Here is a 24,990-nt window from a genome sequence, read left to right on the forward strand (position 1 = left end):
ATTGCAGCAAGGGCGGTTTACTTTGGACATTGGGAAAAACTTCCTGTCAGGGTGATTAAGCACTGAAATAAATTGCCCAGGGAGGTTGTGGAATCTCCATCATTGGATATTTTCAAGAGCAGGTTAGACAAACACCTGCCAGGGATGGTCTAGATAATACTTAGTCCTGCCATGAGTGCAGGGGACTGGACTAGATGACCTCTTGAGGTGCCTTCCAGTCCTATGATTCTATGAAATTGTGACAGCTCAAAACACTGTTTTAGACAGCGTTCTTGGTTGTTTTGCAGGTCACTAAAGTACACTGGAGTACTACTTTATAGTTATTGTCTTCCTGGAGAAAAAAATGAAATGTGTATAATCAATTATAAAACTAAATAATTTTAAGTAAGAAAGGACAAAGACATTGTTGTAAGTGCAATGAAGGCTTTCCCATTTTCTTTTTTTCCCCCTTTGCTGTGGTGTGCCAATTCAGTTAGTAGAAGGGATGGAGAATGTGTCTGTTTTCATTCACAACACTGATTAGACAGGATTGCAGTATTTGAACTGAAAACTCAACACTGTTTATTTTTTAACATAATGTAAGTGTGCACAAGAACTAGCCCTTTAAGAAGAAAGCTGCTTTGGGCTTCTGGTACGGGAATCCATGAAAAAGGCTGACAAGTGTTTGCTAGCAAGATGTAAAGGTTGGGCTAGTTAGTTTTATTATTGCAAATATGGTTACTTCAAACCCTCTCCCCGAAGGCTTCACTGAATTAGAGATGGTTTGTATTGGCACTGCCCTATTGGTGGAAGGTAAGCTGCTGAGGGGAAAACTGAGGGATGCAGGAGAAATCAAATCCTCTCCCCCTGGCTGTTGCTACAGATCAAGTGAAAAAAGAGCATTGCATATATTTCTTTTCTGAAATATTTCTGGTATCTATTTTTGCAAGAGAATATAGATTTCAGGGTTACTGTTAGTAAGTTTATGCCACCATTGATTAGGACAATTAAATTAGGACCAGGATTGCTTAAAATGCAGAACTGTCCAGTCTGTAGAATGGCACGATCAAGACAGTTGGTGCAAGTAAGTTTACTATTTTAAGCAATCAGGTGATAAGGATTTTGAAGTGTTATCTGAGTTAGATTTGGTGGCATCAGCATTTGAAATTTTAATGTGAGTGGTGCCAAGTCAGGGAACAACCCTATCTTTGCTGAAAAAATAAAGGCTAAGTTGAGAGGGCAGTAAACTGCAGCCAGCTTGTGATTTTAAACTTTGTGGGGAACTGATTTCAAAGATAACCTGATCAAGAGCTCTGTCTTATTTGTCCAGAAGCTACTCTCTTAGGAAACAGAATAACTTGGTTTTGACATCCACCAGTGATTTTTTTATAATTAGATTATTACTTGCCATAAATAATCCATTGAGGAAGGGCAACAACAAGATTGAGCTGACAATTCAGGCTCTGTCAAGGATAACCTTTGGGAGAAGTCCAATATAGTCAGGCCAACTGAGACACAATTGAGGAACTTTTGTGTTTAGATACAAGGCATGTTATAGTTGTTATGGGAGAAAAACTCATGTTAAACATGACCTATTTTTTAGTAAAGACAAGCCCAGAGATGTATGGCAGTCCCTGTAGATAAGCCCAAAGATGTATGTTGAGGGCTGCTCCTCCTAAAACTGTCCTTTTGACCTCTGTTGTTCTAGCTCATGGATCGCTAAATGGAACCTGGTAACAAAGTTCTGACTAGAGAGGGAAGAGTGAAATACAGAAATATGTATGAAAATAGTTTGTGCTTCATATGAGCAATCACACTCGTGACACCATAGTGCAGCTGGAGACATGGCTTCAGTTGCCATTCATGTCTTCTCGCCTTGAAAATCCTTTTGTTGCTTATTTGTGTTGACCACTACGATATTTATGGGTCACCAGTTGTTTATTGTGTATATGTTTTCATAGCAATTATTTCTGTCTCATTACAGAAAACAGTGGTGTTCATTGTGTTTCCCATTTCAGTTGATTCTAGCCAAAATGATGATGTTTTTCAGCTCTGCTTGGGTTTTGTCTGAATGGCTTGACAATCATTTCTTTTCGCAAAATCAAAGAACTCCGAACTCCCAGTAACTTCCTGGTTCTCAGTCTTGCGTTGGCTGATTGTGGGATCTGCATCAATGCATTCATTGCTGCTTTTTCCAGCTTCCTGAGGTATCTACATCTTACACTTTCTTCTCATTTCATTTTCTTTTTTTTTAAACTCAAGAGGACTACACTACATCAAAAATAAATAATTCTAAACCTAATAGCTTAATCTAATGAACGCATTTCTACTGCACCATCTAACCATCTTTATCTAACTTAAAAATTATAAAAATAGATTCAGTACTTAGGCCATGATTCATAAAGTTATTTAGGATCCTAACGCTCACTGAAGTTAGGAGCTTAAGTACCTTTGTGGCTCTGGGCCTTAGTGTTTTCACCGTGCAAATTAAAGAGTAGCTCTTAGCACAGCCAGTCAGATCACCGATAACCTAAAGCTAAAGAACTTCACTAAAGACTATACCAGAACAAAATGAATAATTCAACAATTATTTGAATTTTCATTCAAATAAACCTCCAAGTTTGCTCCAAAGTTATCTGTGACCCTGTCTAAGAGGTTTCCCTAAACACTTGCACAAGGGCATTTTTGTTCCGAAAAAAGTTGGTAACAAAATCTGTTTTCATGGAGGTTCAAACCAGTTGTGACCTGTTAAGCCTTCCTCCTTTACATAAGTGTTAGTAATTCAGTCAGGAAACAGAATACCATGCAACTATAGGTGATCAAGTACACAGCAAATGAATAGCACAGCAACTAACAGTTCTGTTATAAAAGTAATGGAACTAATGGTTAGACTGTAAGCTCTTTGGGGCTGGGACCATCTTTTTGTTCTGTGATTCTATAGCATCTAGCACAATGGGGTCCTGGTCCATGACTGGAGTTCCCAGGCACTATCCTTATATAAATAATAAATAAGACTCTGAAGGGGTCCACTCACCAGTGGTCAGGCAGGGTACGACAGGTCCTCTTCCCTCCTGGCACCCCTGTTGACAGCCTCTCTGGTCCTGCTGTGATCTGGCCCTTCTGTCACTTGTGTCCGCTGGCCAGATTACATGTTTGACATCCATCCCTTTCAGGGTATGCAATGATCCCAACAACAGGGTAGCCTTCTGGGTTAGATGACTGTCTCTGGGTCTCCACCGGGTTGAGATCTTGGGGTCTTGTCCTTCAGGCCCTTTTCTCCTCTAGACTCCCTGTACCAGGTCCACTTCTGCTTTTGACACCCCTTAGGGGAACCCAGGCACATCCTCCCCCCCAGGTTCCAATCCAGGGCCCAGTGTAGACAGCTATGTCCTGCACTACCAATGTGCTATACTGCTGCCTCCCTGGATTACTTATTACCCATTCCCTCTTTTCCAATGGGTAAAGACATAAAATAAGTGGAAATCAAAGATAGTTTCAGATCTTCTATAAATCTCAAGCCTCTTCCCTTTGCATTTGGCCATGCTACAGTCAGGCATCAGGCCTCAGGGCACAGACGTTCCTGTGGAGCTTCTTCCGAGGAGCTCAGAATGTAGGTCAGCTCATCTCCACAGTCTGCTGCTTTACTGAGCTGGCCTGCTCCCATTTAGAACTGCTTTGCAGGTGTGGTGGGATGAAGCTGCCTGGGCCCAGTGCAGCTGCTTAACCCTTTCCTAACTGGTGCAAGGTTTGCAGCCCCAATATTAAAAATTTCCATATTAAAAACTCTAGTTGCAAAAGCTGACAATCCTTTTTGAATCCACAAAGTGTGAGCACAAATAATTGCAGACACAATTTTGTGCATTCAATTACTGTCACTTGGATGGCCAGTGAGTGCCTGATTTGCAGGCATAGGCCCACATTTTCCAACTGGGGTACCTAAAGTCAGGTTCTTAAATCCATATTTATGTACCTAAATAGAAGGGGCCTCTTTGCAAAGTTACTGAGCATTTACAGTTCCCATTAATTTAAATGGGACCTGAGTTCTTTAGTATCTCTGAAAGTCAGGCCACTCCTATTTGAATACTTAAACATGGATTTAGAAACATATTTAGTACCACAGTCTCATACTATGGTGTTATGGGTCATATAAGTACACAGAAAGGGACATCACCAGGTGACTTCAACCTCAGTTTTACACCCACAAAAAGGCAGGATTGGTGAAGACTGAGATTAAAATGTAGCCCTAAAAAATCTTTGTGAGGTGGACCATTATGCTTTGTGTACAAATTAGCAAATTACCATTTAATGGGGCTCTCCTGCATTTCTTTTCACTTCATGACCAAGCTTTAGTAACTGGTTTCCATTTATTTTTGTATGAACTTTACTAAATGGGCTTAAATTAAGATATTGGCAAGTTATCCACACACAGTGCATATATATTTTAAAGTTGTATAATTGAATGCTATGTAGATTGTTTGCTTACAAAGTCAGCATTCACCAATACACCAACAACAGGTGGTTTCTATTTTCAAAACAGAGACAAAATGTAGTATATCAGCCACAACTGTGTGGTAACTACTGGCAAAGATAGACATTTAATGGTGACCACTCTGTAATAGCATTTACACATTTCAAAACAGGAAAACAATTATATATTGTATTTTTTTCTGAATTATTTCAATTAGCAAAGATGTCTTCACCTATTTCTATTACATTTTGAACGGTTTCCTTATTCGTTTGCAGGTACTGGCCCTATGGCTCTGATGGTTGTCAGATTCATGGATTTCAGGGCTTTGTGACAGCCCTGGCAAGCATTAGTTCCTCTGCTGCAGTTGCCTGGGACCGATATCACCATTATTGTACCAGTAAGTCCTACAATTTATCTAGCGCCAGTATTTTGATTTTTCATTTTAAAATAGGACTGGTTAAGCTGCAAAAATCTCTACCTGCCATAGTATGAAAACCATTACAAAAACATAAATATACCCCAATAAATGTTTTAAAGTGTTTAAATATTTAAATGTTTGAAACTCTTTTCAAACATGTCTAAGATGTGGCATAAATAAAACTGTGATGATGGGATCTTGGCCATGCAGGGGACTCCGTGCAACAGATAATAGTAAGTGATTGAATATGGATTTGGAATCATAATTAGTAGCATGATTTGGAGCATAGGTGTATTACATCATCCAGGTCATCTCCAAATACTGATCATAGTGGCATGGTTCCATGTTATAATTTCCCTAAATCATCCAGAAACCCCAAACTGATTAAATTTCATGTGTAAAAAAATACGTACCCTTGCCCCAAACTCAGCAATCTGATCCCCACGGCAGCCCTTCATGCCTGGGTGGTGCCCCATCGATTGCAATTAGGCTCTGCACAAATACAATTGCAGGATTGGGGCCCATATCAAAAATAGGTACAATGTATTACAGGCAGCCTATGACACCCATATTCAGATGGCCCAAGTGCTTATGTTCTAAAGAGTTATTTTCTTGCAACTTGCTCAAGTTTCCCCTTTTTTACTGACATGTAATACATTTGTTCTCAGTCAGGGAGCAAAGTTTTCCTAAGAGCTTCAACAAAAATTGTTGTATCATTTTCAAGCATTGACAGAGTGGAGGAAATGCTGTTTTTCTGCTAAAAAAAAAAAAGTGCAACTTTTTTTTAATACTAGTTCTAGCACCTCGGTTGGAAATGATGGAAATTTAATATTTGGTGGAGATATCAATGAACCATCTAAATACTGAGCACAGAAATACCGTTTTCTGGTCCTGTAAAAATTGGTTCTGAATTGTTTAAGATATCGGGATGTGAACTAGCTTTACTTATAAAACTATCTACTCATGTTCTATGGGCACTGTGCTCATGTGCATATGTAAAGTGAGTGGAAATTTCCATTGAATTAGACCATCTCCCAGGATCCCATTACATTTGTGCATGCGTGCACAAGATTTCAGTTTTAATGTGTACAGACTTGTGTAATATGGTCTCAGAGGAGACAGAGCTACCCAGAGGTTGCTATAATATATGCTGGGAACCAAACTGCCCTCCAGACAGTCCCTTTATTGAATAGAGAGAGGTGCAAAGATAAAGCCACCTTCATATTCTGCACTGAGTGGCACTCAAGAGGAGGTGAAGCCCTGTTTTCTTTTAAAAATAAAAAAGCTAGGGAAAAAACCATGAAAATATGAATCTTAATTTCCCAGACTTCAAAGTTCTTTTGGCTAGCAAGAAATTGCAAATGGAAATTCCTGTGGAAATTCCATAATCTGAACTATTTGGCTAGCTACCTAACCCTAACACTGACCTGTACCCCTTAAGCATACAGGAGGTTGCTCTGTAGAATGTCCGCAGCTGGGAAAGCCAAACCTGCCCATGGGATATGCTGAATCAATGCTTCTCCCATTTTACCTGGCAACACCACATACTTAGTCAGCACTTTCCATTTTGGGATTGCAAAAACTAGCTATGAGTCCCCCCACAGACTGTAGGTGACTGGCACCTTCTGCTGCCACAACACGCCTCACAAAGACATTTTGTGATCAGGGTCCTTGCATCCCTGGTTATGTTGGTGGGTGAATCAAGCCCTTTATTTGTTGTGCTAAAGCACAGCACAGTATAATCTGAGCACGTCTATTTTTAGAGATCCTTTTGTAAAGAAATGTCTTCAAAAAGTGAACTGCTAGTTAACTGGGAAATCACCAACTCTCTACTCCCCATTCCCAATGCCAGATTCTAGCTTAGTATTCATAAAGCTTTTGTGATACAGCATTTCTGTGATTAAAACAGCAAATATTAAAACTAAATGTGGAGCTTGCAACGAGCTATTTGTTATGAGAACTCTACTCCATTAGCTGCAAAAGGGTTTGCTATCGTTTTGTTCTGAAGCTTTTGTCAAGAATTCAGCTCAATGAAAAGTTTTGCTTTCAGACCCAAACAAAGGCCCTGGGATAGCACAGGCCATAAGCAGCATGCATACTAATATTCTTTGGACACTGAAATATGTTTGGAAGCAGAACAGAACAGCGGCATCCCTACCTGATAAGAGAGCTGGACTGAAAATAAGTATAGCTTTGGAAAGACATTTTACACTCTGCAGTATTGGCTAATTCTTTTGTGGAGTGTGTTGCACAAGCTTTTCACCCCACCCATTGACTGCAGTATTATCTTAAAAGCTAAGGCAGATGGACCCTTGGGGCACAAATAAACTCCTTTATTTTGCCTGAATTGTTACTTACTGATAACTAAACAGCAATGCTCTTACTGAAGATTTCAAATTAAAAGGAAAAGAAGAACAGAGTAGTTTTAAAAGCCAGTGCTCAAGACTACTTCACATGCTGATTGTGAGGAAAAGTAGTTCACAATTCCTGATCTCTATAAATCTGATACATCAAAACTCCAGGCCACATCCTGCCCTCAATCCATACACTCAACTCTGTAATTACTCAAACTGTAATTTGATTATTACAGAGACAGTTATTCTCTACTCACATGCATTTCAAACAGGCAGCATATGCCCCTGAGTGATGATGCCTTTACTAGGAAAAGGGAGGAAAGACTGGAACCAGTAATTTCAAGAAGATTCTGTGGAAATTGGGAGTGGGTAGCAGTGGGAGGAACTGGGGTTCAATTAACCATCTAGAAGAGGGCAGTTTCATTTGGGGACATTACCAGCTCAGGGAGGAATGAAAGCTTCTATCCTTCATTAGTTAAACTATGGTGAAACTCTGCAAACATGTCAGTTTTCATTGACTGAAAGAGAAAAATGTGATTCTCATTCCTGAGGAGAAAGCTGACCATTAGGAAGGGTGTGGGGTGTTTAATAACTTCAGCCCCATTCTGGGGTATTGATTCAGGCCAACTGTTTTCCCTCCAAAACCAGAAGTGGCAGCTGTTTAAGAAAAGGAGGGAATGGGGGAATGCAAAATCTGACAGGATTGTATATCAGTATTTGATAATTAGAGAAAACAGGGGCAAAATATTAGGGGACTTTATATCAGTTTTTTTAAATTAGGCACAAAGGGGATTTATATAGATATTTGAAAATTAGCAAAAGAAGGATAAAACCTGAGGAAATTTTATCTGTATATTTGACAACTAGAGAGAGAAGGGGAAAATTCTATGGGGACATCCCATCCATATTCAATAATTAGCAAGAAATTGGGACAAAATATGAGATTTTGGTATCAAAATTCAGCAGTTATGGAGAAAGTTATTTCCCACTCTCTTGCCATTCAAAAAGAAAGCCCTGAGTGATGAAGTTGTAGCATGAGATGAGAGGGAAGCTTGGAATGAGAAGACTCCAGAAGAGTCTGTTGCCAGTGGGAATGGGTATTACCTAGAGATGAAGAAAAAGTTGGCAAGTGAGAAATGGAGTTCAGGTGGACATATGAATGGGTCATTCCATCTGGAGCTTGAATCACTGATTGAGGCCAACTGTTTTCCCCTTCAAAAGCATGTGTGATTGCAGTTTAAAAAGGGAGGAGGGAAAACAAACCCTGAGAGAATTTTATATCAGTACTTGACAATTAGAGAGGAAAAAAGGCAAAATCTGCAAAGATTTTCAATTAGTATTTGTTAGAGAGGAAAAGGGAACAAAATCAGAAGGGATTTTGAAAAAAGGATAAAATTTGAGCAAATTTTACATTGCTCTTCAACAATCAGAGGAAAAAGAGGCAAATATGAGATTTTTTACATCAATATTCAGCGATTAGATAGTTATTGTGTCTTCATCTGCTAGCTGTAAGTGCTGAACAATTCCGAAGCAGTCCTTCGTGACTTATTGTATTCAGTGTAGCTGCTCTGTCATTCTCCTTTTATCTAGACTTGCAGCTATTTCATTGTTTCTCTGTGAAGCCCTGAAAAAGCTCAAGTTTCCACACAAATCCTCATGCATTTGCATTGCAACAGGCAGTGAAAGGTTACTCATAGCCATTTGCCAAAGTGACTTGGGGCCCTCCATAGTCATAACAAGAATCAAAGGAGTAAAAACCTTTTACCTGGGACACCTTGTTAACAGCTACATGTAAAGAAGCCATTTTTCAGTGCACAACAAGAAGTCTTATTGCTCCTACAAAAGCCAGTAACATTACTACATATTCTTGGGCATCATCTACTGGCACCCTAACTATAGGCACCGCATATTATTAAGGTTGCCTGATATTTCCCATTATAAAGACCCCATTTTCAGTTGCTTATAACTTTGACAATATTTAACCATTTTGGTTGAAATTTTTCATGTGCAGTATCTGCCTCAAGCTGAATTGTTTTGGAAAATATCAGCCACAACAGTTCAGCCATTTCAACAGTTCTTGTGTTAAAATATTCTGGTGACCTTTTCTTTGAGAAGCTGTAGCTCCTTCTTACTTTGGAGCAGGGACTCAAAATTTGGCAGGTGGGTGGTCTTTGAGTCAGGGATGTGCCTTTTATGGTTTCTGTTAAAATCCACCCAAATTTGAGCAAGTTACAATAGTTTGAAAATATTTCAGTTCCCGGATGCTCAGTAGGTACTCCTCAGAATTTAGTTGTTAAAATTTCCAAGGATTGCATAGTCTAGTGCAATGTTTCCCAAACTTGGGATGCCGCTTGTTCAGAGAAAGCCCGTGGCGGGCCTGACCGGTTTGTTTACCTGCCGCATCCGCAGGTTCGGCCGATCGCGGCTCCCACTGGCCGCAGTCCGCCGCTGCAGGCCAATGGGGACTGCGGGAAGCGGCGCAGGCCGAGGGACGTACCAGCTTTCCCTGAACAAGCGGCGTCCCAAGTTTGGGAAACACTGGTGGAGTGGAAAAAACAAAACAAAACGTGATCATGTAATTAAAGACTATACTAATGCACAAGGGCATGAATTAAGGATTCATCTTAAATCTGGCATTTCCTAACTTTTCAGTGCTTCACTTTGCAACTTTAATGTCCTGTTAACACAGTTTTCTGTGTAACATGTATAGACAACCCTCTTGTATAGACCATTCCTAAAACTGCCCATACCAATGTCCTACTGTACATCACAGAGAGAATATCTTTTCTGACCCTCAAAGGAGTTAAGGCCAGAGCACAAGATTCGATTACTCGTAGTAGGTCTGATTCTCTACTGTCTTGCATTTTGTGCAAGTACTCACATTTACCCTTTTGATTTGGTAGTACTGTATTTTGGCCCTGATTCAGGAAAGCAGCTCTATTCACACAACACTTGAGCACATCATGACCTTTAGGTATGTGATTGTTTTCCACAATCTGGGCCTTTATTCCTACTCTGGGCAATTGTAAGAGACTAGACAAGAAGTTTTGCCATAAAGCCATAATCTGATCTACACGGTATTGAATAGTTATTGTTTTGTACCAACACTGTCATATGATCTCCAACACTTGAAATAATACTGTTTCAGTGTGATCTGAGAGTGTGGTTTTGTCTATTCTTTCACTGAAATTAGTTTTATTAATTTCCTCAATGCATTACCAGATCCAGGGAACTTGACTGCTCTTGAATTTGTTTTCTTTAATTGACCCCATCGCTGAGGTGACTGTAATGCTCTGGGAAGATGTCAGTCATATTCTTTAGGTCTGTCCAAATTGTCTAAGCCCAGGACAGGTACAGCACAAGCAGTGGCTGCGCAAGCTTTATTTACATTGCCCTGCCATTGTGGCATCTCTGTTCTGAAGCGACCACCTCCAAAAAGAAGGTAGCTCCAAGTCAATTCAGTTGTTAACCTGCAGTCTGCTGAGACTTCACTGGTTCAGTTTCCTTGAATAATATAACAGAACACTTGGCTTCAGTTCAGTGCCAAGTATCTCTAAGTGCTTTACAAACATTAAACATACTGTTGTGACATACGGTAATATCGTTATTCTGCCTTGCAAATGAGGAAATTGAGGCAAAGAGACTTTAGAGCCAAAGTTTTCAACTGTATCCTCCAGTTTTGAGTTTCTCTGATAAAGAGCTCTTCCTTTTTGGTGTCTCTCTCACGTAGGGCCCAATCCTGCAAAGCTCTCTGACCCGTCTGAGAGGTGCTGCACTTTCTCAATTCCTACTGAAGGCGCTCTGTACCTCAAAGTATCCATTTTGAACCTCTCATGCTATCTTGGTATAATGGTGAGGAGGGGTCTTGGGAGCAGCGGCTAAACCCTTTTTCATTTCTAGCACCAACCTAAAGGAAAAGTTGAAATGGTATCCCTGTCTCTGAGGGAGCCATCTCCTCTAAGATGGAACTTACCCCTGAGAAGATTATCCCTTGGGGTCATAAAAGTATTTCTGGACAACAAATGTATTGCCTCTGGAGTGGAGCAGCTTGCATCTGATGTTAGGGGTTTTTTTTAATATCCAGAGAGAATTGCTCAGCTTTTCCACACAAGGTCTTCACTCACACTCACTTCATATTTATCGCTTGCACAAAAAATTATATTCTCAATACATTTTTCAGTAAACATGTTACTATCCAATACAATTAGTGGGAATTTGCTTGCCAAATGATAATCTTGTTTTCCTTGATTATGGTTATGCAGAAGCAATTTTGTTCACAGGGAAAAACAAATGAATAGATTGTCCATTCCCATATATCTCCCATTTGCAAACACATGCACTTCGGATGCGTGAAATTTGTCATAGGCTAAGAGGGAAAATTTAGTGGGAGACCCTTTTTAACATAATAGTAAGACATCACTTCTATGACTGGGGACCTTTCTTTGCACTAATCAGCTAGCACACTGATCCTGATCCTAATCCTAATCTGCTCCTCAAAAACCAGCCTGGGTGTTGTTAGCAATTGTTTGTCTATCTTCAGAGTTTCACCAGTTTGAAGCTCACTTTTCCTTTCCTTTTAATGCAGGGGTGGCCTTTTTGGCCCAAGGGCCACATCTGGGAATAGAAATTGTATGGTGGGCCATGAATGCTCACAAAATTGGGGTTGGGGTGTGGGAGGGGGCTCCGGGCTGGGGTGGGGAGTGGGGGGGGTGAGGGCTCTGGCTGGGGGTGTGGGCTCTGGGGTGGGGCTGGGGATGAAGAGTTTGGGGTGCAGGAGGGTGCTCCGGGATGGGATCAAGGGGTTTGGAGAGCGGGAAGGGGAATCAAGGCTGGGACAGGGGGTTGGGACGCGGGGGGAGGCTTCCGGGGGCCATGCCGTGGCTGTGAGGAGCCGCATGGTGCGGCCCCCGACCCTGATCCCCAGCTAGAGCGCAGGAGCAGGGCCATGCCACGACTTCTGGGAGCTGTGTGGTGCAGCCCCAGACCCTGCTCCCCAGCGGGAGCTCGCGGGCTGGCTCAAAATGGCTCACAGGCCAGATCCGGCCCACGGGCCATAGCTTGCGCACCTCTCTTTTAATGCTTCCTGCCCAATACATGTCTTTTTTAAAAAAAGAAGAAGGGATAGAAATAAAGTACTACAGTATGCTACAGAAATGGTTCAAAGCACTAAGGGTGGGGCTTGTGGGGCATTGCTGGAGGTTCCTTTGATATTTTTTCTTAATAACATCCTCAGTCTCCAGTTTATACTCCCAGAATGCTATGTGTCATAACAACATAGGAACTCAAGATTAACCATACCAAATGAGATAATAGGTCCTATAATAGCCCTCTGGCCGTGTACAATTCCTGATTCTTCAAACAAAGGTGCAAATATCCCATAATGTTCCTGGCTAACTGTACATTACTCATTCAAGGGGGAGAGGAAGACTGCTTCCCAGCCTCAGTGAAGATTAGTTTATTCCCTGTAGCGTGAGATTTGATTAGCCTTATCTCAGCCTGAGTATAACTATAAATGGTAATCTTGGTAAGAAAATTATCCAGCCCTTTTTATATGCAGCCACAGTATTTGACTCAGTGACCTGCACTGCAACAAATTCCACAGACTGCCTGCCTTCTGTGAAGAAATATTTCCTATATAGTCTAAATTTACCAATCAATTTAATTTATTAGCCTATTCCTCTTATTTTTATGGGACTGGGTATAAAGGCATGACTAATCAGTTTTTACTATAAAATTATGAAGGGCAAGTACCTCTATCAGTTTTCCCATGACTCATCTCTAGGCCAGGCTGAACGATTATACTTTCTGAGGGCAGAATAATTTAACTGGTGGAATCTTTATTATAGGTGATGATGCACAAACCAAAAAAATAAATAAATAAATAACCCATGACCTTAGGTTATGTCTGCAGTTAGAAAACATTAGTATTTGTAAAGTGAGCAAATTTGCTCTAGAATCTTTGACCAACATTAAACAAGTAGCCCAAAAAGTTATTTACAGAATCACATTTCTGAACAGAACAACAGTTTGTGGTGAACACTCATTTTTTGAATCCCATTTCATCTCCCTGACCCCTCTATTTGTATGGGATCTTCTTTATTTCCTTCAGTTATCTAGCCTGACCAAATTCTTAAAACTTGTTTTCAAAACACATGAAAAGCTCTTTAGTGGAGACACATTAAAAAAAAAAAAGGAACATTTCAACTACAGCACCACATGTACCTCCTGTTTTGTATAAAGTTGAGCAGTGATATACTAGATATCTGATAAGACTAAGCCAAAAAAAGGAGAGTAGTTTCCTGGTTCCTGAAGTCCTGAACTGATGCATCACTATGATATGACAGTGTAATTCCACTGTAATCAGCCTGATGTACCTACACCTATGCTTCAGACAATAAAATATGGCAGAAAGCAATTACTAACACCTTGGATCATATCCTGAGTTTCTTTGATTTTGCACCCAGATTCTAGACAACACTGGCTCTACACAACCCCACAAAGACACCAGGAACAAAAGTAATCTTGGCAAAGACGGGTTTATGGCAAGCAAGAATAGATCATTTGCAACAGAACATGGCCTTGACCCCCTATGACCCTTCACGTCTCAATGTGCAAATGACCCATGAAGGGGCTAAGTAGAGATTGTAAGAGCCACAATTTTTGCAAGAGCCAGGACAGAGGCACAACAAATTGCACTTTGCAGTTTTCCTCCTGGCCACAGCTTTTGGGACATTCATGTATCCATAGCTTGAAAACAGTACCTGACCCATCAAGTGATGTTCTTAGGGTCAAATCTCATCCCTCCACTGCTAACAAGGGGGGGCAGCAGAGAGTTAGAACTTGAGCATCCTTTATAGGGGTGCTGCACCCCATTTGTGTGTCATTGCACAACAAGTCTTGGAGATTGGGCCAAGTGAAGGGGGAGGAGTGAAATAACCTACTGCAGGGCTACTGTAATAGCCAGAGTAGTTCTAATGCCACTCTGTGCCCTGGAGGGATTCCTTACAGCAACACCACTGGCATCTGCCTTTTGCCAACCCTGGCTACTTAAGCTTGGCATAGGGACTGGATTTAGCCCTTAGGCAGGAGGCCAAAGGTTGAGGGGCTTCAACCACTGGAGGTATAATGTAGAGCAAAGGCTGGATAATTGCATTTAATGGGAAATAACATTTCATATTTCTGCCAAGTCAGTCCTGAAAAGGGAAAATTAAAAGTCCTTTTTCATGTTTTAAGATTGTGTTTTTCTATGCTTTGCAGGAAGTAAGCTACAATGGAGCACAACTATCTCAATGGTGATATTTGTGTGGGTGTTCTCTGCATTTTGGTCTGCAATGCCACTGTTGGGGTGGGGTGAATATGACTATGAGCCACTCAGAACTTGCTGCACATTGGACTACACCAAAGGAGACAGGTGAGGAGGCCCATGGGATTATTCCCTCAGCTATCTGTGAAATGGGTGACAAAACCAGGAGTATTTTATAGGAAACACTCATCTTTCAGAGCTGACATTAGACATCTGGCTGCCCTAGATGCCCCATCTTTCTGGGACAGAGCAATTGGGTGGAGATGTGCTAGTGTGGTTGCTCTCAGCCCCCAGCCATGGTTACTGCTGTGTGAAGTATCTCAGCAAACCTCTGCTGGAAGCAGCTGGGCCAGAGACCCACTAGTATGGCAAATCCTACTCACTGCTGCTGTCACAAAGGCCCTGGAACCTTTCAAAGAGCTGGATCCAAGGTACAGCTCGCAGGCGTGAGGGCAGCTGGGTCAGCGGCAGCCCTCAAAAATCGACACCCTAGGCAGCTGCTGTGTGAACTATGCCAAATACTCACTGTGCTACCTCTAGTGTTACAATATCCCTCATGCTCTCCTGTCTGTTTATCCACTTAATACATCATGTCATGATCTTTGATTCTGAACACTCTGACCTGGACGTTTTTGTTTTACTCATGTGTTGTACCTAGCACAAGCCCTGATCTTTGACTGGGGACTGTAGGTACTATCACAATATTAATTAATTAATTACACTATCATTCTTATCATTATCTTTATGTAATACCATCTGTTTGCTGACATCAGATGAAACTCTTGACCCAACAGGCCCTAGAGCTAAACTAGGAGGAAACAGGTGGTGGGGTGTCTTCCCTGAGTAGCTCTTCTTACCAGAATCCACTTCCACACCTGGTCTATCAGAGTGCAACTGTATTGAGCTTCAGAACATGCCCCAAAGCTTGTCTGTTGCACCTAAAGCATCTGTCCTTTTTTTGCATTTTTACAAATATATAAATACTTAGAAGCTTTTGCCTGAGAAAAGATTACAAGAGATCTGAATTTCCTTTCCTATGCAGTCTTTTATTTATAGTAAGGTAATATATAGAATGGTTGTTAATTAGTATTTCAAATATTGCATGTGTGCTGGAGCACACTCTGATTAGTGCATTTTATAAACAACAAACAATACATCAGAAAAGGATTAATGGGGGCTTTTTCCTCTACCCACCAGAAATTTCGTCACATTCCTTTTTCCTATGGCTTTTTTCAATTTTGTGATCCCTATCTTCATCATGCTGACAGCTTACCAATCTATAGAGCAGAAATTCAAGAAAAGTGGACAACAGTTCAAGGTAAGAAAGCTTCCCCAAGTTCCCCCCAAAACAAGACCACCTATGTGAGGTATAAAGTCCTGAAAACACACTGGCCTCAGTATCATTGACCAAGATTTTGAAACAACCCCTCTGCTCCCCTCCCTACAGAATCCTTCCCACATTATACACTAAAACAAGTGCATGCTAAAACAGAATAGGGGGAGTTTTTGTTGATTTTATATAAATAATCATCCAGAGTAGCTTTGCTCATGAAAGCTCATTCTTACTTACTTAACTAAGTCTTAGCACATCAAAGCTCTCTGAGACCAACAACACTGAAAAGGAAACATTATGAGGAGGACTCGGGGAGGCTGGTTTTATAAATGAGACTTGCCTACACTTGGCTAGGGTAAATCAGAAATCTTTATGAGGTGGAAACAAAGGAATTGTTTCTTCAGAAATGTTCTGGAGCGCTAGGTTTATGATGATGTAATGTGGTGATTATGTAACTTGTTTTTTTAGGCACATATTGTACAGTCAGTGGGCTTTACACTTGACTGGCTAATTCATACACACAGCTCCCTCAGTTATCAAATTCATTCTCATGGCCGCCTTTAAAAAAAGGAACAGAGTTAAAATTTGAGGCAAAGATTTGCCCTAGCGGCAGCGGGGCTCGGGCGGCAATTTAAAGGTCCTGGGGCTCTGGACACTGTTACTGCCCTGGGCCCTTTAAATAGTCGCCAGAGCCCCGCCGCCGCTACCCCAGGGCTCCGGCAGGCTCCGGGGACGATTTAAAGGAACCGGGGCAGTAGCGGCAACCAGAGCCCCAGATCCTTTAAATCGCTGCCCGAGCCCTGCTGCTGGAGCCCTGGGGGTCGCGGCAGCAATTTAAAGGGCCCGGGGCTCTGCTGCAGTAGCGGCAGCTGGAAGCCCCATGGCCTTTAAATCACCGCCAGAGCCCCCGGCTGCCACTGCTACCCCGGGGCTCCGGCAGCGGGGCTCGGATGGCGATTTAAAGGGCCTGGGGCTCCCACTGCCACTACCCTCTGGAGCCCTTTAAATCACCACCTGAGCCCCGCTGTTGGAGCCCTGGGGCAGCGGCAGCAGGGCTCGGCTGGCGATTTAAAGGGTCAGGGGCTGCCAGCTGCCTCTACTACAGTGGAGCCCCGGGCCCTTTAAAGCTCCGGAAGAGCCCAGGGCCCTGGGGTAGCAGTGGCAGCCGGGAGCCTCCGGGGCTCTGGTTATTTAAAGGGCCTGGGGCTCTGCTGTGGTAGCTGGAGCCCCGGGCCCTTTAATTCACCCTCGAACCCCGGGGCTCCCAGACGCCTCTGCAGCTGGTAGCTCCGGGGTGATTTAAAGGGCCCGGGGCTCCCAGCTGCTGCTACCACAGTCCCAGCCCTGGGCCCTTTAAATCTTGATGTAAAGGGCCCAGAGATGTAAAGGTCCCGCCTCTTCTGGTAGAGGCCACACCTCTTCCGGTTGAGGCCCCGCCCCCTCTTACGGACTCCGGAGTACGGGTAAGTCCTTTAAGTTACTTTCACCCCTAGATACAGGGTATGTACACAAGCAATATATTACTTTAACAAAGACAAAAAAAAATTCAGTGAGTTTATGGAAGAGTCTGACAACTTATGCCTTTGCCTATTATAGGATGGTGTACAATAGCGTATGGTATTATGTAATCCTAGTTATGATGCAAGAAATGTATAGGCATTAAAACTACAGTTCAATGTGTATACACACACATTAATATGTGAGGTACTCAAATACTATGGTCATGAGAACCAGAGAAAAGCCTACAAAATATAGACACAATGGCAACACTTGATATCAATGATCTCATTTAATTTTTTGTTTTATTTCTTATATTTGCTTTGTCCCATTTGTAATACCCTCTTACATGCTTACAAAATCACACCCCATCACTAATTTGACCATTTTGCAAGCTTCCCGTTGTTCCCTACACCCTGTTGTTTTCTGTGGAAATGAAATTAACATAGCTGCTTATTTAGCATCCCTGCTGCTTTCAAGGGACACTTCACATTTCACCTTGTTATGTCACCCCTTGATCTATGTCAGCTCTCTAAGAATAGCACTCACAGGCAAATAGCTACTGCTGTCCCAGCAGGGGGAGCCCAAAACATGGGGAGCCAATTCCACACAATTTCATCCAAATGACATCAATGAAAAGCTAAGAGCAGAACGAGGACAGTCTCTAACATGTGTGTCTTCTATTTAAAAATCCTTCACTGATTTTGAGCAAAGAATATTAGGTAACTGTGTCTGTCCTGTCTGTTTAATGCCACATATTACTATGTAATAGAATGAGTGTGTGGTTTTGTTTTTTCAGTTTAATACAAGTTTACCAGTGAAGACACTGGTCATTTGCTGGGGCCCCTACTCCCTCTTATGCTTCTATGCTGCAGTTGAAAATGTGACTTTCATCTCACCAAAACTCCGAATGGTATGTTGAAAAAGCCCTCACGTTTTCTTTGTTTTCTGACTTACTCCTACATCATGATATCATTTCACTAATCAATAGCTTGACACAGGATATATAAATAAGTAAATGGTTTCTACATAGTTTATCATTCATCTACTATCTTTAAAGAAAAGAAGCTAAGTATAGTAATGACAATAATTAAAAATTATATTAGTGAGATCGCCACAAGTGACTGAAAACTATTTAATAAGCTTCACTTGTTGCTTCAATAGCTGATTCTGGATCTCGATATGTAGCCTGAGTATTATTCGGTTGGTCAGTTTTTCATCTAAGTTCAAGTGGTATTACTCTAAAGAGCTGGTTTTGGCCCCATTGTTTTCCAGTGTGGGGCATTCATTTCTTAAGTGAATCTTTAATTAGTAAAGCCACTTTTAAAATGCTTACTTTTCCCAGAGGACTCCTCTCTGAATAAAAATTGTTCTGGAATTGGAGGAAATTAAGCTTTTCTCTAGGTTCTCTCTGTTCTACATTTGTAGGAAACAAAAGGGGATGCTAAGATTGCATATAAAAAGGATGGAAGTTTAGCATATGTGCATGAAGTATTTTACCATTCTATTTCAAAATCAGAATAATTTATCTTGGGGAACTGACTGGCTCAGGGGTTCAGTAATAACATATGAAGCCTTTCATCTGCAGCTCACTGGTTAAAATCCATCCAAAGGTGCAAGAAACTAAAAGTTACTACCATATATTAGGTGTTCAGTATCCCATCTCAAATGAGTTTGTGATCTCAGTTGACTTTACATTGGATAGGTGCCTACATCACAAAATTCACTACCACAAATTGTACATTTGTTTTCAGTCTCAACTGAAAAATCCCAAGAGTACAGACACTGAACTGCTTTCTCACTTTGGAGGTGGTCCCTTTCTAGTCATAGAAATCATAGAGTTGGAAGGGATCTCAGGAGGTCATCTAGTCCACCCCCCTGCTCAAAGCAGAACCAATCCCCAATTTTTGCCCCAGATCCCAAACGGCCCCCTCAAGGATTGAACTCACAACCCTGGGTTTAGCAGGCCAATGCTCAAACCACTAAGCTCTCCCTCCCCACTAGGAACAGTGGCTGGGCAATTTGAAGAAGTTTCAGAGTCTGTCTTGCACCTGTCATGTGGGTAAAGGACTTCTCTTCAGTTGACTCAAAACTCATCACGAGCACCAAATTCATTTCTAAAAAATAATCCAGCAGGAACTTGTTTGGTGAGGGGCAAACCAAGCATTTCTCAGGGCTAGACTGAAGTGATGCTACACAAGCCCATTAGATCCTCACTGCAATTTCTGCCGAAACTTACATTTTTTACATGAAATTAAAATTGTTCTCTGTGTGTATGTATCTTACAACAGATACCTGCCATTATTGCCAAGACTGTGCCAACAGTGGATGCCTTTGTCTATGCCCTGGGGAATGAGAACTACAGAGGAGGAATATGGCAGTTCCTCACAGGACAGAAAATTGAGAAAGCAGAGGTCGATAACAAAACTAAGTAACACAGTATAGCTTTAAGCTAAATTAATGCAGACACAGAACTGAAAGCAAAACCAGCAGAGGAAACCATGTACGTACGCTAACTTTAATTAAAGGTGGTTCCACATTGGAAAGGTTCTGCATGGTCTACAAGCAATGAAATACTGAAAGAAAGTCATGTGGATCACTGTTGAGTTTCTCTTTCAATCTGTCACGAGCTGCTTGTCAAACAAGCTGCCTTAAACCTGTGTTGGTTGTTGTCAGTCTCATTTTATATGTCATTGCAAATAAACTGTGTGCTGTGAAGCATTTTTTTTCCTGCTGGACTAAGATCAAAGTTTAGAAAATGAACTGTGGATATTAGGTTATCCAGTGAGGCCTACCAGTATTAATTTGTGCTCTATTTATCCAAATGGTATGTCTGGGTAACCAAAAGATTAAAGCATTATCCAGAATTATACCATATGTTCGTGTCAATGGCTTGTTCAGCTGCATTTTTTAATTTCACATAAAACAGAAGTTTGCAAATTTAGGGCCTGAATCTATCCTCCTTATATAACTTACAGCAGACACTTATATAACTGAGAGCAGACACCGGCCCACATTAAAGTGAATGATCAGTAGTGTGCATTTAGGACTTTTGTATTTTATCATGTTGTTCATGGTGCCTGTATAACTTAGAACTGGCAGTTGGATGTTGCTTGTTATCACAAGATGTGTCTCTAAATGATCTAGTTACAAAAATAGGTTTCATGACACATTAGAATGAAAGAGACATTGTGTGTATAAAAACCCAAATCCAATTGATTCTTAGAGAGAGCTCATGGTTAGTTTCCAAACATTGAAAGTAACAGATTTCAGAGTAACAGCCGTGTTAGTCTGTATTCGCAAAAAGAAAAGGAGTACTTGTGGCACCTTAGAGCATCCGATGAAGTGAGCTGTAGCTCACGAAAGCTTATGCTCAAATAAATTGGTTAGTCGCTAAGGTGCCACAAGTACTCCTTTTCTTTTTGAAAGTAACAGAGTTTTTGAATCTCCAAAAGGAAAAGTCTTATCAGTCACAATTGTCATTTCCAACACATAATTTACTGGAGGGAAGAGAGTGTTGAGTAGTGGAATACAGAAAGGTGGCATGGTGCACTACTAGAGAATAAAACAGCCAAAGCTGTGTATTTTCCTCAAGAGTTAGTTCTTTGGAAACATTTTTTTCTTACATATTTCCATCCTGGAACAAAGGTTTATTTTATTTGCTTAGGGCCAAATTCTAAGGTCTGTCCAGCATTTAATTAGCCCACACTCAGGCAAATTCACAGTGGCTTCGAAAGGAACTTGGCTCAGTAAAGACCTCACAATTTGGCTCTCAGTGCATTTTAAAAGTAATCTTGTGCATTGTATTGTGATCGTTTTTTAGGGGCAGGGTGGCATTCAACAAGTGGCAGAACTCATCTTGTGTTCTTTACCTCCCTGCATGGTTACAAGTTTCAGCAGTGCCTATGGCTCTCTCTGTTTAGTTTTTATGTATCCTTTTTTAGTATTTGTTGAAAACTATGATGGGTGAACCTTAATATTGTTATTTATTGTGTGCAAGGTTGACCAACGCTCTATAAACCTCTAGAAAAATGCTATCACTGCTCTGAGCAGCTAACAATCTAAGAGTCACACACCATATCTGAAAAAGCATGAGGTAATGTGGAATCTTAAAAGGTTTGGAGTTAGTTTAGGTAAGTGAAGGGCTGGGTACAAATACAAACTTTTGAGTGCTTGTGCAAATTATCTGCACGAGTCTGTAAAATTTGATTTGAAATCTCCCAAGGACAGGTTCATCCATGAAACTTCTTTATTTCATGCTTCACATCAGGCCAGAAAGAGTGTGAAAAACACAAGTCTCTTTCATGACGTCTCAGCACTTTCCAGTTTGGTCCAAGCTAGCACCTGAAAATACAGAGGCCATTTTATAAAAAGGAGAGAGAGAGCTACGGATAAAGATACTCAAACCTTTCACATTTACAGAAGAGCCCAAGACCTAAAATTCAGACCTAGATTGAGATGTGAACCTGAACCTTTGCAAAGCACATGGTTGTTCTGATTTAGGATTCTGTTCATTCTTCTAAATTCTGATCCAGTTCTGGATCTAGATCTAAACTTCCTCAAAATTCCACAGATTGGGTAAGTCAATGTTAATTTAGTGTGCATTCTTTTCGAGGAATGGGCAAAAGAAAGGGATGTCTTTTTTTCAAAGGCAGTTTGACCTAATGAAAAACCAAGAACTCCTCTCCTCAATGTGCCATTGCAACTGAGGAGACATACACGAGTCATACAGGGGTTAGTTATTAATAGTGTTTGTGAGTGAGGAAACCAATAATTTTTTTAATGCTGACTAAAAAGGCACGAGTCAAGAAAAATCAGAGGTTATTGTGTTTTAAGATTCTCAACTCCTAGCCAAATAGCAAGACTATGTCCAGGAGCCTCAAACCGAGACATTTTCCATTACACCTGAACAAATTTTACATAGGAGAGTGTTACTCATGTTAGGGAAAATTTCACTTTACACAGATCTAAGCTCTATCCCTAAGCTCTCACCTCATGCACAGCCGTCACAATAGGAAAGCAGACTATAAATCAAAAACTGCCCAGCAGATTTGAATATTTATATATTCGAAGGGAAAAGCCAAAGAAAATTCTATAAAAAATTGTAGATTTTCTCTATCAAACATTTCTTTTTTTCCTGTTGTTGTTCTCTTTCATCTTGCACACCTTAAACTGATACAGTCTATTTAAATTAGTTGTTTGGACTGAAGAGTGTCCTCACTAACTTATCCAGTTCATCACACATTGTCTGATAACTTGCTAGTGAAGAAAACAGTAAATCAGCCAGCTTGTGACTGCTGGAGAGATTTGAATTTACCAGGGTGTAGAAAATTGGATTCTCTCTTCCTTTTTTGGTTGATTTTTTAAAAAGGAAAAAAAGCAAGACAAACATACAGAAAACATCTGGCAACTTGACACTGAAATATAAAGTTCCCTTGCAATTGATACAGCCTTTCCCAGTAGCATTCTAATTGTATAAAGCAGGGACTGCTGATATCCATTAACAAGCGTATTTCATTTTTCCCCTTTTAGGAAAAGGTATGGAGGTGTGTAGTATCAAGAAGCTAGCCTGCACCACTGTTCCCATATTTACCCTTAGCACAATATACCTTCACTAATACAACATTACATCAGAGTTGACTGTCATGGTTCTGGCAATGTTTCCATTATAAAACCTGTCTCTTACTCTGCGGATAAATCATTTCAGACTAGGACTCATACTTCATGCAGAGCATGTACTCAAGTGTGCAAAAACATGCTTCCATGCACTCTAGAGTCTGAAGGACACAATATGGATTTAAGTGGAGTTATCTGGAAACAAGTTTTAGAATATTCTTACAAAGTGAAGCCTGAGAGCCAAATTGGGGTCACAAATTTTTACAAATTAGGTGTAGTACTTGGACTATGGGTAAATTTCCTGTTGCAGCCCTCAGCTGGGTACAGCTTGGCAATTGTCCTTGAATTAACATAAGGAAAAATGTTCAGCTCCTCCAGGTCAAATTGCTTGATTCAGCACCCGATAATTCTATTAATGTTTTAGAATATGCAGTATTTTAACTCTGCCAACAATAAGAGATACCCCTGTTAATGTTCAGGGTATTTATGCTCATTATTCCCATTCATATCAGTGGGATTTACCGTTATAATTCTCTGATGCATTGATGAAAAATAGACTTCCAAAGAAAGAAAGGAGGGAAATTCTTCTCCTTATCCCTAAATAAAAACAACATAATTTCCTCAGCTTTTCTTCCAGCAGACGAACTTCTAACACTCAATATCTTGCAGTCTGATTTTCAGAAGTGCAACCACCCATAACTCCAACTGAAGTCTGAAAATCAAGCTCTTGCTAACATAGTCTTCCAGCATCACCTACAACTACAAAAAACCTTACACTTTGATAAAAAGAGATTCAGATTTTCTAAGGTTTCTCTTCATTGCTCTTGTCTTTATGCATTTTTCCTAGGAAATACAGGATTTTTTCTCACAACACTGAAGACTGATTTTGGAACTGGGTTAAGGGTCAGGCAAAGAATTTGTAGTATTCTCTTGTCCACCATTATACTACACTGCGCCTCCAGTGCAAAATATAAGTGACCTGGTTGTGCCACCACCCAAAAGGAGAAAGAGGTAGGTATGGATTCAGTAAATATGGACCTGAAAAAGGCCAAAAAGATCAGTCCTAATAGTGCTTTATAGTGACAGACTCAAAGAGCTCAATCTGTTTATCTTAACAATGAGAAAGTTAAGGGGTGACATGATCACAGTCTGTATATATTGTAATGCTCATAGCATCAGAGATTTACTGGGACACTGCAAGTACGCACTCCAGTACACACAGGCAGAACTAAACTTCCCACTAGGCCCCAGCTCAAATCAACAGCATAATGTACAAGACAATTTAACACTAAAATAAGGATATAGCATCATTTACTGATGAAGGTGCTGTCTACACACTAAATATCGCAACCTCCCCCCACACATGCACACACAATTAAATAAGAAGTTGAACAAGAGCACCTAAGAATCAAGGTAGTCTGCCATCCACACAGGTTTCCGTGGGCATCTGCCCACTCAAGTCCTATATTCAGCCATGGACACCTCACTCATAGTTGGATCCAGATTATCAGTGAGTGCAGGGTTCATGTCCACTAAGTCAGTTCTATCTGTAGTGGACAGATTTTCTGTTGAAGACAGCACTGTGTTGAGGCCCTGAGAACATCCCAGCAATTCCTCCAACACAACTGATCTGTTGTGAGCCACAGGAACCTGCTGGGGTACCTCCAACTGCACTTCTGCATCCTTTGGGATAGTTGTTGAGCATCCTCAGTATTTGCCCTCTCCTTTCTTTCAATGAATCTGTGCGCCAGTTCTCAATGCATTACAAAGGGGCAAGCTCTTGCTTTTTGTATCAGCAAGGATAAGCTGTTTAGTTTCTTATTCACTATGTGAGGTCCCCTCCAAAACAGATAAGTTTGGGATTTTTTTCCAGGATGCTTTTTCCAGTTGTGTGGCCACACCTTCTTTCCAGTTGTGTGGCCACACCTTCTTTCCTGGATGGGCACATTATTTTCCTTTTTCCTGGCATCTTGTGTCTGGCACTCATGTCTGGCTCAGCTGTTCCTCCACCTTCTTGGAATG

At 41.0% G+C, this 24,990-nt stretch overlaps 1 protein-coding gene across 3 annotated transcripts; it reads left to right on the top strand.

Annotated features, from left to right (window-relative positions):
• The first annotated feature begins 713 nt into the window (after positions 1–713).
• RGR (retinal G protein coupled receptor) lies at positions 714–20,222 on the top strand. 3 transcript variants are annotated; one of them, XM_077821672.1, is made up of 7 exons: positions 714–792; positions 2,030–2,195; positions 4,720–4,844; positions 14,477–14,630; positions 15,720–15,830; positions 18,145–18,265; positions 19,644–20,070. In XM_077821672.1, the coding sequence occupies exons 1-7, from the start codon at positions 714–716 to the stop codon at positions 19,785–19,787; spliced, it is 900 nt and encodes a 299-aa protein (XP_077677798.1). In that variant the 3' UTR covers positions 19,788–20,070. The 3 variants fall into 3 exon arrangements, with proteins under 3 accessions (XP_077677798.1, XP_077677799.1, XP_077677800.1); XM_077821673.1 differs by having other exon boundaries at positions 2,030–2,186; positions 4,723–4,844; XM_077821674.1 differs by lacking the exon at positions 18,145–18,265 and having other exon boundaries at positions 2,030–2,186; positions 4,723–4,844; positions 15,720–15,840; positions 19,644–20,222.
• The last annotated feature ends 4,768 nt before the right edge of the window (positions 20,223–24,990 follow it).

Source organism: Eretmochelys imbricata, chromosome 7 (assembly GCF_965152235.1).
Source record: "Eretmochelys imbricata isolate rEreImb1 chromosome 7, rEreImb1.hap1, whole genome shotgun sequence".
Lineage (NCBI taxonomy): Eukaryota > Metazoa > Chordata > Testudines > Cheloniidae > Eretmochelys > Eretmochelys imbricata.

Bases quoted from the DNA above. Each gene is read 5' to 3' on its own strand.
- RGR (XM_077821672.1), top strand. From the start codon at position 714: ATGGTTACTTCAAACCCTCTCCCCGAAGGCTTCACTGAATTAGAGATG. The intron at 793-2,029 runs GTAAGCTGCTGA...GATGTTTTTCAG, and splicing joins CACTGCCCTATTGGTGGAAG to CTCTGCTTGGGTTTTGTCTG. The intron at 14,631-15,719 runs GTGAGGAGGCCC...TCTACCCACCAG, and splicing joins GACTACACCAAAGGAGACAG to AAATTTCGTCACATTCCTTT.